The sequence below is a fragment of the Pipistrellus hanaki genome (assembly GCF_964339955.1).
Source record: "Pipistrellus hanaki genome assembly, chromosome: 15".
NCBI classification, from domain to species: domain Eukaryota; kingdom Metazoa; phylum Chordata; class Mammalia; order Chiroptera; family Vespertilionidae; genus Pipistrellus; species Pipistrellus hanaki.
In genome coordinates, this window is record NC_140517.1 from 47866302 (window position 1) to 47883297 (window position 16996).

Here is a 16996-nt window from a genome sequence, read left to right on the forward strand (position 1 = left end):
TATTTTCCTTGGAAATACTGTCCCCATGTGAAGGTGCATGCTTGGAGACAGATCACTTCAAAGAGGGGGTAGCTGTCACAAGCAAAAGTATGTGTTGGAGCAGCATGAATTTTTTCTTTTTTTTAAACATATTTTATTGATTTTTTTTTTTTTTTTTTTTTTTTTTTTTTTTACAGAGAGGAAGGGAAAGGGATAGAGAGCTAGAAACATCAATGAGAGAGAAACATCAATCAACTATCCCCTTTGCACCCCCTACTGGAGATTTTCCGCAACCAAGGTACATGCCCTTGACTGGATTCAAACCTGGGACCTTTCAGTCCCCCGGCCTAAGCTCTATCCACTGAGCCAAATTAGTTAGGGCCCTGTTAAATTTTTTACCAAAGTTCATACTGATTTCCATAAGGGCTGTAGCAGTTTGCCTTCCCAGCAGTAGAGTACAGGGGTTCCCTTTTTGCCACAACCCCCCAGCACTTGTCCTTTGTTGATTTGCTGATGGCAGTCATTCTGACAGTGGTGGGGTAATACCTAATTGTTGCTTTAACTTACATCTCTCTGATGATCAGTCACTTTGAGCATTTTTTCACATGCCTCTTGATTATCATCTCCACACTGCAGCCCAGTCAGGGCTGACCCTTTGGATCGCATCAGTAGCAGAGTGTTAAGTATCAGTGTCTGTTCGGTGACATTAACTTTGTACAATGAATTCAGTGGGTCCAGGTTAGATAGATTTAAGCAGGAGTTAGACAGTTGAGCAATCTCTGCAAGCTACATTTGGTCCGAAGGAAACATCTGCCAAAGGTTCTGAATGAAGAAAACAGTGCCCGTCATTCAGGATGAGCAGGTCTTAAAGAAAGATATCCAAAACCTACAGCTAAAGGAAGCCACCAGGTGCAGGAGAAACAAACTTGCCCCAGACATCACCTCCCCTGAAGGCTCTAGAGCACATGTGTCAAACACAAGGCCCGCGGGCCAAATCCAGCCCGCCAGGCCTTGCAATGTGGCCCGCATCGCGCTGTCATCACTGCACTCCGCTGTCAGTTTATGACATTGTCAGTTTATGACTGTTCAGTAAACCATTCGGCCCGCGATTTAGGCTGGATTTTAGATTTTGGCCCCTTCTCTGATTGAGTTCGACACCCCTACTCTAGAGGACACTTCCTTTACTTAGTGTGTTCTTGGGCTTTCTGCACCTTAAGCCACCCTCATAATGGAATCCTGGCTTTGTAGCTTAGGAACTACGTTACCCAGAAGGCTACGCGTGGAATGACAGCAGGGTCAGCCAATTGGATCTCCGAGAAGGCATTTCTGTTTATCCGCTTACGTAGGGCGGGACCAGTAGTCCTCCTGAGGAAAGATTCCGTTCTCAGCTTTTTGTCTGAGGCGGCCTGGTTTCCCCAGTCACAGCGTCCCGTGGAGAAGGTGGAGAGTTGTGTTCCCCGCTGCACAACCTGTGATCGGAGCCTCCCGTGGTGCTCACCGCTCACACGTGGGATTCAAGCTCGGAGTCACCGCCCGGACCCCCGCCAGGGCCGGGACAGGCCCCGCCATTCCTGCCGCGGCTTCCGCTCCCGCCGCTCCCGCCCCCCGCGGCCCACAGAGCTCGATGGCGGCGCCCGCGCTGAGGGGCTTCGCTGAGGTGAGTTCCTGTCCCCCAGGCCCCCCACCTCCTCACCCCGCACCCCACAGCCCGGTGCGGGCCTGTCCCTCCTGCAGCTCCGTCCGCGGGGAGGACCGTGAGGAAGGCGGAGGGGAGGGAGGAGCGCGGTGGCTTCTGAGGACACAGCCAGTGCGGGGCGGAGAGGACCGGGGTGACGGGCCTCTGAGGTTCCCCTGAGGGTGTGGCTGTGAGGATCGGCGGGCAGATCAGAGGCTGCAGGAAGGACATCACAGCCTCATGGGGGCTTTCCCGGCTGTGGGTGTCCCTCAGGGGCCTGGGGTGGTCCTGGATCAGCCTAGAAGTCAAGCTTTTCTACATGTCATATGCCAAGTTCATGGGTGAATCCAGAGAGATCAGTGGCATTGGAGCAGGAAGGGGGCAGAGCTGAGGGAGTGAACCTGGGACTGAAGATGGGAAGGGGATAAGGATTACCCAGTGAGTGCACACCCGGAGGAAGTGTGAGCTGATGGTCCCCGGGACCTGGTGTGGGGACTTAAAACTGAAGCGTAAACCCACTCTTGTCTTGTCTTGGAGGCATGATCTAGGAGACTGCAGTGGAATTGCATGGCAGGAAGGCTTTGGCCTGTGAGTCATCCCCAGAGCTTAAATGTTATTGCTCTCTACCCTCCCCTCTCCCAAACCTTCCCACCCAAACCTGCTGCTCTGCTGAGGGCAATCCCAGTGAGTAATGGGACTGTGATGAGAGAGCAGCCTGCACTGACATTAGGGCCTGAAGTCCACACTAACCTGGTAGGTTGACGGGGGAAGCAGTGTAAGGAGGAGTGAGGGTTCTCAGAGAGACAGCTCTGGTGTCAATTCTCTTACTTCTAACAGGTTGGCGTGACCTTTGAGGACATTGCCCTGTACTTCTCCAGTGAGGAATGGAGCCTACTTGATGAGGGTCAGAGGCAGCTGTACCTGAATGTGATGCTGGAGAACTTTGAACTTGTATCCTCGCTGGGTAAGACCCTCATTGTCACCAGTGACCTGGTCTTGGCTTTGCAATTTTTCAGGCCCCATCCCCCAGGGTGTGCTGTGTCCTCCCATGTAGACTGTGGTTCTGCTTGTCTGATCCAGTTTCCTGGGTAGTTGCTGTCCTGGGGAGGGTTGGTCTGTTTCCACTGCTCCCTTCTATTCCTGAAGTCCCAATTCTCCCAGCTGGACTAAGTTCACAGGGAAGGACTTGTGGTTGGTAGTGTTTCAGGAAGCCTGAAGGATTACACCTTGATCAGTGAGGAAAGCATTTTCTATATTCCTGTTGGTCATTTGTATATAGTTTTTGAATAATTGTCTCTAAATCCTTGTTCTGATTAGTAAGTATATTTTGGTTAAAGATTCTTTTGCCTACCTTGTATATTTTATATATTAATTGTTATAATCTACAGCAGTGTTTTCCAAACTTTTGACATATGTGTACCCCTTCTATAATTTTCGTAAAGCTGAGTACCCCTTGTACTCATGAGAACGTAGAATTAGGCGCAGCTAAGCTCGGTGCAGTGCATATCTCCACCAAACTCTTCCTGTAACACCTGAGGGTACGCGTACCACACTTTGGAAAACACTCATCTACAGGAACACATATTGTTGCATGTGCTTAATTGTCCTTTGCAGGTATTGTTCTCCAGCACCCGCTTTTCTACAAAGTCCATGTTTTGGCAACCCTGCGTTCCGCAGGTCTAATGCCACTATGTTTATGAGAAGCTCAGATGGTTGTTACTAGTGCTTTGCAATAACGTGTTTTTAATGAAACTCTATAGAGTTTGCTTTTCAGTCATTGCATTGTTATTAGCCTGCAGTATAGTATAAACATACCTTTCTTATTCTGTGGGAACTCCAAATATTTGGGTTAATTTCTGTCTATATCTCAGTATTCTCTTTATTGTGCTGATCAGAACTGAATCCACAGCATCTCCAAGCTATTCGTCATATGATTTGCATGTATTTTCTTCCATCCTCTAGATTTCCTTTCCTTTCATTTTGTTTATTGCAGTTGTGCTGGGAAGGTGTTTTTCTTTATTTGTTGCAATCTGGGCTATTTGTTTTCTCTATTTTGTCTGGTTTTTGATATCACATTCAGAAAATCGTGTCTGAGCCCTAACCGGTTTGGCTCAGTGGATTGAGCCTCAGCCTGTGAAGTCAAGGGTCCCAGGTTTAATTCCAATCAAGGACATTCTTGTTTGTGGGCACATTCCCAGTATGGGGTGTGCAGGAGGCAGCTGGCCCATGTTTCTCTTTCTCTTGCATAGATGTTTCTAACTCACCCTCGTTATCCCTTTCTATATATATATATATATATATATATATATATATATATACACATACATACATATATATATATACATATACATACATACATACATATATATATTTTTTTATTATTATTATTATTTATTTATTTATTTATTTTAAACAAAATGTCTTGTCCATAACAAATCTCCAAAACTTTTTCTCAAGTTGACCTGAGGAGTTTTACGTTTTAGCACAGGCATTTAATGTAGATTGAGTTAAATTTTATCAGCGGTATACAGTATTCTTGTTTTTCATGGAAGCATTGATTTTAAAAAAAATATATTTTATTGATATTTTACAGAGAGGAGGAAGGGAGAGAGATAGAGAGCTAGAAATGTCGATGAGAGAGAAACATCGACCAGTTGCCTCCTGCACACCCCCCACTGGGGATGTGCCCGCAACCAATTTAAATGCCCTTGACCAGAATCAACCTGGGACCTTTCAGTCCACTGACCAACGCTCTATCCATTGAGCCTAACAGATTTCAGCAAAATTTCTTTTGCTATTTGATTTTATTAATTTCATACATGTCAAGATTCTCTTTTCATTTCCTTGTGAAATGCCATATGAATTTTTTTTAGGATTGCATTTAATCTGTAGATTGTATTGTGTACTATAGATATTTTCACCATACTTTTTTTTTTTTTTTAAATATTTCTTATTCATCTTTTTTTTTTTTTTTTACAGAGAAAAAGGGAGAGGGACAGAGACGTAGAAACATTGATGAGACAGAAACATTGATAGCTGTCTCCTGCACACTCTCTACTGGGGATGTGCCTGCAAGCAGTGTAACTGCTCTTGGCCTGAATTGAACCTGAGACCCTTGAGTCTACAGGTCAATGCTCTATCCATTGACCCAAACCAGTTAAGGGTAAACATATTTTTTTTTATATACATATGCTTTTTAAAAATTTTTTATTGATTTTTTTTTTTACGGAGAGGAACAAAGAGGGATAGAGAGTTCGAAACATCGATAGGAGAGAATCATTGATTAGCTGCCTCCTGCACACCCCCCACTGGGGGGGGATGTGCCTGCAACCAAGGCACATGCCCTTGACCGGGATCAAACCTGGGACCCTTGAGTCCACAAGTCGATGCTCTACCCACTGAGACATACTAGAAAAGCCATTCTGAGGTCTTTATTTTTATTATTATTTTTTAAATATATTTTATTGATTTTTTACAGAGAGGAAGAGAGGGAGAGTTAGAAACATCAATGAGTGAGAATCATCGATCAGCTGCCTCTTGCACACCCCCTACTGGGGATGCACCTGCAACCAAGGTACATCCCCTTGACCGGAATCGAATCCGGGAACTTTTAGTCCGCAGACCGACGCTCTACCCATTGAGCTAAACCAGCCTCGGCCCATTCTGTGGTCTTTAAACACAAAAATTTCCAATCTTTTTTCAAGAACAGTCCACTATAGTCAATGATAGCAGAAGCACAAGGGCTCTTGGAGGTAATTCTGACCCTTGTTTTTGACTGTACGTATTTTCAGATATTTTTATTCACCAAGTCTTTTCTAGTCATCCTTTCTGTAGCGTTCTCCTTTATTTGTGTGTGTAATACTGTTTGTCTTCAAGGTACTCTTACTCCCATTTCTTATGTGATTCTTATTTATGGCTACCTGTCTACTTACAGTGTGGTAGGGAAAGATGCTCATATCTCTGATCCTGCCATCTTCTGGTGTCACACAGATAGGTCTTTTGTCTGTGCTCTCGTTTCTCCTTTTCTGTTCTACCACAGTGTTGGCCATCCATCTTTTCTGTTTTTCTTTGAAGATTTCCATCATTTATCCATGCATTGGCTCTAAGGGGATTTAGATAGAAACATTTGTGCATCACAGAAGAAACACGACTTTATGAATGACACAGTGGACCCACAGTCAATCTTGCCTTGGTGAAGGGTCATTTGGGAGGAATTCTCGGCTGGCCTTTGTTATATTTATAGGTAGGAATCCAGTGTTGGGTTACAGTCCTCACCCAGTTATGCTTGTTTGTGCTTATGTTGATACTTTGCCTACTTTTCAGTTCTAATAGTGATCATTTCTACTTGGTTTCCCACCTAACGTATAACATTAACCACTCTGCACTTTACACCTCTGCCTCTTTCACAGGTCGCTCTTTACTGCACTCCAATGTTGGTCCATACCTGCAGAACCTTGGAGTGCACATGTGTTATTATATTGACATTGAACATCCTGTGCTCTGTACAATTAACTTTTTTTTTGTGAAATAAATATTGTTCATATTATTATAATTGTTTCTACTTCCTCCCACCTTGTCCCCACCTTGTCCCCACTCCACCCTCTGCCCTTACCCCAACCCCACCCCCACTGTCCTCATCCATAGGTATATGATTTTTGTTTAGTCTCTTCCCATACCGCACACAGAGACACCCCTTTCCCCCTGAGAATTATCAATCCTCTCCCATTCTGTGCCCCTGATTCTATTATATTCACCAGTTGATTCTGTTCCTCAGATTATTAATTCACTTGACTTTTAGATTCACTTGTTGATAGATATGTATTTGTTGTTCATAATTTTTATCTTTACTTTTTTCTTCTTTTTCCTCTTTTTAAAGAACACCTTTTAGCATTTCATATAATACTGGTTTGGTGGTGATCTACTCCTTTAGCTTTTTCTGATCCGTGAAGCTTTTTATCTGCCTTTCAATTCTGAATGATAACTTTGCTGGGTAGAGTAATCTTGGTTATAGGTTCTTGCCACTCTTAGAATATTTCTTGCCACTCCCGTCTGGCCTGCATATATTCTTTTGAGAAATCAGCTGATAAACTTATGGGTGCTCCCTTGTAGGTAACTAACTGTTTTTCTCTTGCTGCTTGTAAGATTCTCTCTTTGTCTTTTGCTCTTGGAATTTTAATTATGATGTGTCTTGGTGTGGTCCTCTTTAGATTCCTTTTATTTGGGGTTCTGTGTGCTTCCTGGACTTGTAAGTCTATTTCTTTCACCAGATGGGGGAAGTTTTCAGTCATTATTTCTTCAAATAGGTTTTCAGTGTCTTGCTCTGTCTCTTCTGGCACTCCCATAATTCTGATGTAGGTTCGCTTGAAGTTGTCCCAGAGGCTTCTTACACTATCTTCAACTTTCTGGATTCTCTTCTCTTCTTGCTTCTCTGAAGAGAGTCCTTTGTTTCTTTATATTCCAAATGTTTGACTTGATTCTTGCGTTCTTCTGATCTGCTGTTAGGTCTCCAACAGCAGATCAGAAGAATATTTTTTATTTCAATCAGTGTATGTTTAATTTTTATTTCAATCAGTGTATGTTTAATTTTATTTTTTATTTTTTTATTTTTTATTTCAATCAGTGTATGTTTAATTTCTAGTTGGTTTAATTTCTTTTACATCCCTCGAGGGTCTCATTAAATTTATTGGCCTTTTCTAGGAAAGTCTTGAAAAACCTTATAACCGTGGCTTTGACCTCTATATCCAGTCTTTTGTTCTCCTCCATGTCTTTTGTTTGAGATTTCCTTCCTTTTCTTGGCATTTTCACTGCTTGTGGAAAAGCAGCTGTGTAGAGCCTGGGCGGGTTTGTAGAATGTATGGGGCCGGGCATCAGGGCAGGGCAGGATCTCACGACTTCACTTGGCTGGGGCATGGCAAACAGCAATGGCTGCCATCAGCCATCTCTGCCTTTCAGTGTTTCCAAGTCTCCACTCTCCAGTGCAGTAAACAATGATTGCTGTGCTCACCTCTAGGCTTTTCAGCTTTTCAGCACTTGTGCTCCTTTCTCTTTCAGCCAGCTTTCAGGTGGTTTTGAGTGTTAGACGTATTGTCCTTTAGTTATACTTTTGAAATTGTTGTGCCAGGCGGCAGATTAGTTGCTCACCTATGCCTCCATCTTGGTTTCTCTCCCAATTAACTTTTATATCTTCAGCAGATTTAAATAATTCTACAGAGACTCATATGGCCAGCATGTAAGGTACTAAAGGAAACTGTGCAAAAACAGAGTAGAGCCTCCCTCTCTTCTTTGTGTCCCATCCTGTGGTTCTGTCCTTTCTCCGTGAGCTTTTCATCATTGATGGACTTGTGAGGCCACATTATGTATCTCCTCAGAGTATACCTCATTTGTCTTGCAACCAGGCCTAGTTATGACACATAAACATTTGTGGTGAAGATATTCTGTTTTCATAATATCAACATGTACCTCACCAGTGTTTCCTTTTGTTCAGGTTGCTGCTGTGGAGCAGAGACTATGGAGGCACCCACTAAAGAGAACGTTTCTGTAAGAATGTCACAGGCAGGGAATCCAAAGGTAGCCTTGTCTTCCCAGAAGAGCCACCCCTGTGAGGGTTGTGGGTTAGTCTTTGGAAACATTTTCCATTTGACTGAGCTGCAGGGAACAGAATATGAACAGATACTCTTGAGGTGCAGGGCATGTACAAACCGATTTTTCTTCAGTGTAAATGATGAAGAGCAGCATGTGAGAGAGAAGACTTTCATTAGCGGTGTGGACAGGACCTCACGTGCAAACAGCTACAATTTCAATGTGTCCCAGAATCATTTCACATGCAGCAATGTTGGGCATGGTGTCCTTACTGGGTCCGGACATCTCCACCTAAAGGCTACTGTGTCCAGGGACAGTCCAAGTGCTGTTTCAAAGTGTGAGATGATGTTTCAAAGGAGAAACAATTATTACACCAGAAAAGAATGTGAGGAAGACAGGAATTTTATTCCGGAAAAGGATGTCCATGCAGGAAGTCAGTGTTTTGTGAGCTCTGAATGTGGAAAATATTTAACCAAATTTTCTAGCTTTCGTGATCCACAGCGAGATCACACAGAAGAGAGACCTTATCAATGCAGTGAATATGGGAGAGCTTTTAGCTGTAGTCACAGCCTAGGTGATTATGAAACTTTGCCCACTGGAGAAAGGCCTTATGTAAGCAGTGAATGTGGATCAGCTTTTGCCAGTAGCAGTGCCCTCCATTATGATCAGAGAGTTCACACAGTGAAACGGGCTAATGAGTACAATGAGTATGGGAAATACTTTACTGATAACAACAACCTTCTTTGTCATGAGAGAGGTCACACTGGAGAAAAGCCTTCTAAACGTAGTAAATTCGGAAACGCTTCCACTAGAAGCACTAAAGATTCTTATCATCAGAGAGTGCACACTGGAGAAAGGCCTTATCACTGCAGTGAATGCGGAAAGTTTTTTATTACTAGCACTGAACTTCATTGTCATCAGAGAGTTCACATTGGAGAACGGCCCTACCAGTGCAGTGAATTTAGAAAAGCTTTTACAACTAACTCTCACCTGCATAATCATGAAAGAGTTCACACTGGAGAAAATCCATATAAATGCACTGAATGTGGAAAGTCTTTTACAAGTAGCCCTGGATTTAAATATCATCAGAGAATTCACACAGGAGAAAAGCCTTATCAATGCAGTGAATGTGGGAAATCTTTTGCCACTAGCACTAACCTTCGTAGTCATCAGAGAGTTCATAGAGGAGAAAAGCCTTATAAATGCAGTGACTGTGGGAAATCTTTTAAATGGAGGACTCCTCTTCGTCGTCATCAGAGAGTTCACACTGGAGAAAATCCGTATCAATGCACTGAATGTGGAAAGTCTTTTACAACTAGCAATGGTTATCAGTATCATCAGAGAGTTCACACAGGAGAAAAGCCTTATCAATGCAGTGAATGTGGTAAAAGTTTCACCTCTAATACCAACCTTTGTAAACATCAGAGAGTTCACACGGGAGAAAAGCCTTATCAGTGCAGTGAGTGTGAGAAATCTTTTACCACTCGCAGTCACCTTCGTAGCCATGGGAGAGTACATACAGGAGAAAAGCCTTATAAATGCAGTGAATGTGGGAAATCTTTTACATGGAGGAGTGGTCTCCAGTATCATCAGAGAGTTCACACTGGAGAAAGCCATTATGAGTGCAATTAATGTGAGGAATATAGCAGGCACATTTCTAAATTCACTCTCCACATAAGAGTGCAGATGTGAGAAATTTCTTATATTTGTAGGAAATGTAGTTTCTTAGAACTTCACAAAATTTGTGAATCCTTATTTTTCTGAATGGTATCTCATACATTGCTGACCCATATTATGTAGTGTGTGTTTGCTGTTGTGTGTGTTTGCTTATGTTGGAACACAAAGTAATTATGTTGCCCTTTGTATCATACAGAGATGTCCTTTCAGATCTATGTCACTGCATATTTCTGTTGCTGAATATATTTCACCTGAATCACCTATCAGGTCCCACAGTTGGCATCAATCACCATCCTCATGTGCCTAGTGAAGCTAACTCTGTTGCCTAATTAGTTGAAGAAAATTAGGAATACCCGAGTCCTTAGTTCTTACTTGTTTCCCTGTCATGAGTTGCCACAAAGGACTGATTCCTGTTGGCCCCAGTAAACACAATGTTGTAGAGTTACTGCTACAACAGTTTCTGCCATTTTCAGGAACACACTCTCCCTAGATGCCAGTGATGAATTTATTGAGTGCCTAAGTCATCAACTGTCAGTCTCAGGTCTCTTTCTTTGCAAAATAATGAAGGCCTTTTCCTAACTAACACTTGTTTAATTTTGGTGTTCTATTTACTGTGTGTGTTAGTCTGTAAGGAGACCTGGGCTCTCCAAGTATGGTGATATGAAAAACTTTTATGTGGTCTCCAGAACTTTTGTCCTTGAGGGTAGACTATGGTGTAGTAATTTGAGCTAATTTAGTACTTTTTGCCAAATTTACATTGCTTTCCATTATTTACCTAGGAAACACTGTGGACTCTAGTCCTCATGTGAAGAGGGATGCTATGAGACATAGACATCATTCCAAAGAGGGGGTAGCTGTGAGAATCTCAAGTATGTCTGGGAGCTGTGTGAATTTTTTTCTTGTTTTCGGGGGATGCTAAGACATTTGAGGGAAACCTCCTGCCCAGGTCTTTCAGAGGGCCATTTGCCCTAATGCCTTCAATTCCATGGGTGATGGTCACAGGTTGGAGTACCATGACAGTGAGGAGAAACCCTTTCACTGCAGAAACACTGACCTAATTGTTGTTTGGAATTGTCTTCATCTAAGCCTGCAAACAGAAATTTAGTTGAGGAAATGACTACAGGAGTATTGTGCACACACATCTCAGAAACTACCTGCATGTTTATATTCTGTGCAGCAGCAGTTTTTGTCATTGATTATAATCAAGAGGTTTGTGGCTTCCTGTTGCTTCTCAGATTTTCCCATCAGAGCCATTGGTGCTCTGGCAGCAAAACTAAGAGGAAAAGAAAGGGTGTCTTTTGACCTGAGATATAGCTTTTGTGACCCAGTAAGCATTCTAGTGGGTTTGGGTGAAAGTTCTTAATTGTTTTTTACATTTTTGTCACTGATATGAGACTTGCTCACAAGGAATAAGTATGTCAATTGAATATAGAGTTGCCAAATCTGTTCCAAAATATGTGTACATATATTTCTTTTATCTTTAAACTTTTTTAACAGCTGAAATGAGTAAATTGCAAGTATAAGTGCAGTGTTTCGTAAATCTTGACATGTACATGAAACAAATCATCATTACACTCAATACTGATCATATCTGTGACTGTGTAGTCGCTTCATGACCTGCTTTTAATCTGTTTGCTGTTCTTAATAAAGAACTTGACTTTTTCAAAGTATTTCTCAGCTTTAATTATTATTTTATAAATTGTTGGAGATATTTAAAAGATATATTTGTAACTCATATTTGTTAATATATTTCATTGATATTTATACAGAGGAAGGGAGAGGGATAGAAACTTGGAAACATCCATGAGAGAAAAACATCGATCAGCCGCCTCCCGCACAACCCACAATGGGGATATGCCTGCAACCAAGGTACATGCCCTTGACTGAATCAAACCTGGGACCGTTCAGTCCGAAGTCCAATGCTCTATCCACTGAGCCAAACCGGTTTCGGCTCATCCTTTTTTTTTTTTCATACATATTCTTTTTGTTGGTGTTAAACTTCACTCAAGGATATTTTTCCATTAAATTTGTTGGAGAGAGGAAGAAAGAGGGAAAGACAGAAATATTGATGTAAAGGAAACATCGATTGGTTGTCTCCTGCAACAGCTGTTACTATGGCCCAGGATGGGAAGGAGTCTTCAACCAAGATATCTGCCTTTGACTGGAATTGATCCCAGGAGCCTTTGGTCTGCAGGCCTATGCTCTATTTAGAGCCAAAGTGGCTAGGGCTCAAGTGGATAGTCATATTTTTGAATATATCACCATCATGTCCATTTTAATGTTTTGTTATTGTTAATAAAACAGGTACAGACATTTCTGTATAATTCCTTTTATTTTATTAAATATATACTTTATTCATTTTTTGCAGAGAGGAAGGGAAAGGGATAGAGAGTTAGAAACATCAATGAGAGAAACATCAATCAGCTGCCTCCTACACATCCCCCACTGGGGTCGTGCCTACAACCAAGGTACATGCCCTTCACCAACATTGAACCTGGAACCCCTCAATCCACAGGCATTGTCTCTATTCACTGAGCCAAACCAGTTAGGACTCTGTTTAATTGTTTATATGGATATACATGTTATTTACCTTTGTGAGTCAGACATCCCCTGCGGGCTTCTGGACTGCAGGAGGCACAGCCCAGGCTAAGGGATCCCCGAGTGCATGAATTTTTTTCACTAAGCCTCTTGTTTATACATATAAACTAGGAATTCACAATTACATTCATCAGGGAGGATGCCTGTGTCCCAGATGGATTCGGAGTATGGAGCATACAGGAGATAGCTGATAAATGATTCTCTCTCAGCATTGATTTTTTTTTTTTCTCTCCAATTCTTTTTAACTCCAACCTCTCCCTGCAGAGACATTCCCAGGCCAGACACTTCTCACTCTCCGATGCCCACGACCACCATTGTTATTGGGTGCATTTTAATAAAGAAATGTGGAAATTGACCATAACTCTACTAAACACACAAGGCCAATAAGAGTGAGTATGCAAATTAATCCAACTAAGATGTCAATGACCATGGAGCAAGCAGGAGGCTTGGGTTGCCCCTGGCGATTGAGGAAGCAAAGCTTACTGCTTGCCCTGGCAGGCCCTGTTCTCTGATCTAGGCTACTAAGTTTGAATTATAGAAGATAAATCCAAATACTTGCTTCCAAATGGCCCTGGCCTTTGCTCAAGGAGGCACTGAAAAAAAGAAAGAAGGAGGGTATGGGGAGATTGGGTCACCTGTGTGTGATCAGGCCAGGAATGGACAGCAGTTGTGGGTGATGAGGCTGGTGGGGGGGTTGGGACCTTTGCTTTGCTTGACCTTTATATATATATAGATGTTTGCTTATTATTTCCAGAAAATGAATCTAACATATGTTACCTGCAATAAACATTAATATCTCAAGAAAACTGAGCACAGGTCTTTTGTTGATTTGTAGAGGCAATTTTCTTTTTTTATTTCATTTATTTTTTAAAATTTCTTTGTTGATTATGGTATCACACATTTTTCCTCATCTCCCCGTTCCCATCCCAAACCCCTCCCCACACATGCCCATACACCACCGTTTTTCCCTGACTTCTGGTTAGGCTCATATGGATGCACACAAGTCTGGTTGATCTCTCCCCCTTATCCCCACCCTACCCTACCTTCCCTCTGAGGTCCCACTGCCTAATCTATGCTACCTTGTCTCCAGGTCTATTCTTGTTCATCACTCTATGTTGTTCATCATTTCCCCAAATGAATGAGATCATGTGATACTAGAAATACTCTTTTTAAAATATATATGTATATATATTTTATTGATTTATTACAGAAAGGAAGGGAGAGAGATAGTTAGAAACATCAATGAGAGAGAGTCATCGATCAGCTGCCTCCTGCACACCCCCCACTGGGGATGTGCCCGCAACCAAGGTACATGCCTTTGACTGGAATCGAACCTGGGACCCTTCAGTCCGCAAGCCGACGCTCTACCACTGAGCCAAACCAGCCTCGGCTAGAAATACTCTTATAAAAACCGATAATGAGACAAACAATTATGATTATGTTGAAAGGCAAATGAATCAGTCTTTTCTATAAATTTTACTGGCAATTCCTTTTCATTTTTTTGCCCAAGGATTTTCCTTTGGCTTGTTTTGACCCCATGTATGTTTTACATGGGTATCTTCTGTTAGCATTGCAAATGAAAATTAATTTTCTAAAGTAAAAATTTTCTAGATGTAATTTACTTAAAAGATATTTTCCTTACATGATATACTTCTTCTATTCCCCCCCCCTTTTTTTTTAAAAGAGAGAATATGAGGATTTTATTTTTTTAATATATTTTATAAATTTTTTACAGAGAGGAATGGAGAGATTTACTTAGAAACATCTATGAGAGTCATAATTCAGCTGCCTCTTGCACGCCCCCTACTGGGGATGTGCCTGCAACCAAGGTACATGCCCTTGTCCAAAATGGAACTCGGGATCCTTCAGTCCTCAGGCCAATGATCTGTCCATTGAGCCAAACTGGTTTTGCCCCTCCCCCCGTTTTTTTAAAATATTTTTTTATTGATTTCAGAAAGAAAGCGAGAGGGAGGTTCCAGGTTCGATACTGGTCAGGGGCATTTACATTGGTTGTAGGCACATATCCGGTAAGGGTTGTGCAGGGGGCAGATGGTCAATGTTTCTCTTTCATTGATGTTTCTGGTTCTTAATCACTTTCCCTTCATCTTTGTAAAAAAATCAATAAAATATATTTTAAATAAGTAAATATTTTAGTTCATTTTTAAATTATTTTTTATTGATTTCATGGAGCTGGGGAGAGGGAGAGAGAGTTAGAAACTTGAATGAAGCCAAAAACAGTTTGGCTGAGTGGATAGAGTGTTGGCCCGCAGACGGAAAGGTCCCAGGTTCGATTCCGGTCAAGGGCCTGTACCTTAGTTGCAGGCACATCCATAAGAGGCAGCTGATGGATGATTCCCTCTCATCGATGTTTCTAACTCTCTATCCCTCTCTCTTCCTCTCTGTAAAAAAATCAATAAAATATATATATTTTAAAAAATGGCACAGCCAGAATGGATTAGTGGTTCCACATGGACCTATGATCCAGGAGTTCACAGTTCCATTCCCAATCAGGGCACATTCTTGTGCCCCCGGGTAGATCCCCTAGTATGGGGAAAGCAGGAGGCAGCTCATCATTGATTCTCTCCCATTATTAATGTGTTTTTTTTTTTCTCTCTCTCCTCCTGGCCCTCCAGACTCTTCCTGCAGAGACATTCCTTGGCCAGAAATTTCCTATTCTCCAGATGCCCACAAGCACTGTTGTCTTTGGGTTAATTTTAGTAAAAATGGGACCTATAAGAAGCCACTGACTCTGCTGCAGGGAGGCAGGTGCTGTGGGCACTCAGGTCTCATCGTGGTGTGCCCACCTGGGAATCCCCAGCAGACTGGCTAAAGCTCCCTGAATCTCAGTTGGCTCAATGTGACATGCAGATGGTTGATGACGCTTACAGTGGCCTTCCAAGATCAATAAAAGTAACAAGCTGAGTTCTTTTTTCTTAAAATATATTATTTTTTCACAGAGAGAAAGGGAGAAGGATAGAGAGTTAGAAACATAAATGAGAGAGAAACATTGATCAGCTGCCTCCTGCACACTCCCTTACGAGTTCTAGTTGCCAGGATTCCCAGTTAGATATTTAAACATTTTATCTTAATTCGCCCAACAACCTGGAAAATTGGAAACTCATATAATTGCTGGTGGGAGAAAAAAAATCAGTATCAGAGAAATGAAGTCAGCTCCCCATATTGACACGTTGACACCACAGACAAGTGTCAGGTTGAAGGGGCTGGATTGTAACCATTATTTTCTCCAGCATCAGACACAGTCTCTACCACTGATGAGCAGCCCTCCCTGGAGCAGGTACAGGGTGAGGACCAGGGTGGCTCAGCTGCAGCTCCTGTTTCCATGGTTACACTTATGCATTTCCTCCCGTTCCCTTTACATCTCAGAGCCCTTTCCCTGGGCCTCCCTGTGTTCGGGGATGCCATCATTTCTCAGCTGCAGTGGTTTCTCCTGGGGAACCTTCTTTCAGGGTGAGATGCTGTTTGTCTGCCCCCCCTTTGATTCCAGTACAGTTTGAATCTCAGGAGACCTCAGTCATTTGAACTGGATCTCTGTCTCTCCATCAGCAACTATTTGTCCCAATTTCTGCATGATTAAAGATTACATCAAGGGATACCTGAGCCGGGACCGGTTTGGCTCAGTGGATAGAGCGTCGGCCTGGGGACTGAAGGGTCCCGGGTTCGATTCCGGTAAGGGCATGTTCCTTGGTTGCGGGCGCATCCCCAGTAGGGGGTGTGCAAGAGGCAGCTGATCGATGATTCTCTCTCATTGATGTTTCTAACTCTCTATCCCTCTCTCTTCCTCTCTGTGAAAAATAAATAAAATATATTGTATATATTTGGAAAAAAAAAAGGGGGGGGGGGATACCTGAGATGAAGGCCCCAGAACTTTTCCTGGGATCTATTTGGGACAAGGATATATTCATAGAAGTGAAGCATTGGATCAAATGCAGTCCCATATTAATTTTTTCGTGAAAAGACCAAACTGATTTCCATAATGGCTGCACCAGTTTGCATCCCCACCAGCAGTGTACTAGGATTCCCTTTTTTCCAAATTCCTCCCTTTGCACTTGTCCTTTGTTGATTTGTTGATGATAGCCATTCTGACAGTGGTGGGGTGATACTTAACTGTTGCTGTAATTTGCATCTCTCTGATGATCAGTCAATTTGAGCATTTTTTTTCACATGTTTCTTGGCCATCTTATCCACAATGCAGCCCAGGCAGAGCTGACATTTTGGATGGCATCAGAAGCAGATGCTCTTACTTATGAGTGTCTGTTTTGTGACATTAACATTGTATAATGGATTCAATGGAGGCAGGTAGAGACTTGAGCAGCCTCCCCAGCTACAATTGGCTGGAAGGAGACACATGCTATAGGCTTGAATAAAGAAACAGTGCCTACCCTTCAGGAAGAGCAGGTACTGAAGAAAGATATGCAAAACCAGCCTCACAGATTCAGGAGAAACAAACAAACTCGGCCCAGACATCAC

The 16996-nt window shown here is 42.4% G+C and overlaps 4 protein-coding genes and 1 long non-coding RNA gene across 6 annotated transcripts in view; 4 read left to right on the top strand and 1 right to left on the bottom strand.

Moving 5' to 3' along the window:
- The window catches only part of LOC311633355 (uncharacterized protein), a 48152-nt gene that overhangs the window by 23101 nt on the left and 8055 nt on the right, over window positions 1-16996 (top strand). The gene's annotated exons all lie outside the window — the stretch shown is intronic.
- LOC311633363 (uncharacterized protein) overlaps window positions 1-16996 on the top strand; it is a 59261-nt gene that overhangs the window by 21204 nt on the left and 21061 nt on the right. Inside the window, exon 4 of the mRNA XM_084905964.1 lies at window positions 2492-2618. Within this exon, the coding sequence (XP_084762090.1) occupies window positions 2492-2618 (127 nt within the window). The remainder of the gene's footprint in view (window positions 1-2491; window positions 2619-16996) is intronic.
- LOC311633357 (uncharacterized protein) overlaps window positions 1-16996 on the top strand; it is a 64198-nt gene that overhangs the window by 11140 nt on the left and 36062 nt on the right. The window contains exon 1 of one of the 2 annotated variants that reach the window (XM_084905955.1): window positions 1265-1636. The exons of the other annotated variant lie outside the window; for it this stretch is intronic. Coding sequence (XP_084762081.1) covers window positions 1604-1636 — 33 coding nt within the window. The 5' untranslated portion in view covers window positions 1265-1603. Of the gene's footprint in view, window positions 1-1264; window positions 1637-16996 lie in introns of those variants that run through there. 2 annotated transcript variants of the gene reach the window in all.
- On the top strand, window positions 5178-11577 carry LOC311633391 (uncharacterized protein). Its single transcript, XM_084906035.1, has 2 exons — window positions 5178-5228; window positions 8139-11577. Exon 2 carries the CDS (start codon window positions 8162-8164, stop codon window positions 9863-9865), a length of 1704 nt encoding a protein of 567 aa, XP_084762161.1. The 5' UTR covers window positions 5178-5228; window positions 8139-8161; the 3' UTR covers window positions 9866-11577.
- Window positions 10505-13592, bottom strand: LOC311633532. Its single transcript, XR_014796979.1, has 2 exons — window positions 12490-13592; window positions 10505-12404 (listed from the first exon to the last, which is right to left on the bottom strand). It is a non-coding gene; the product is annotated as an uncharacterized lncRNA (long non-coding RNA).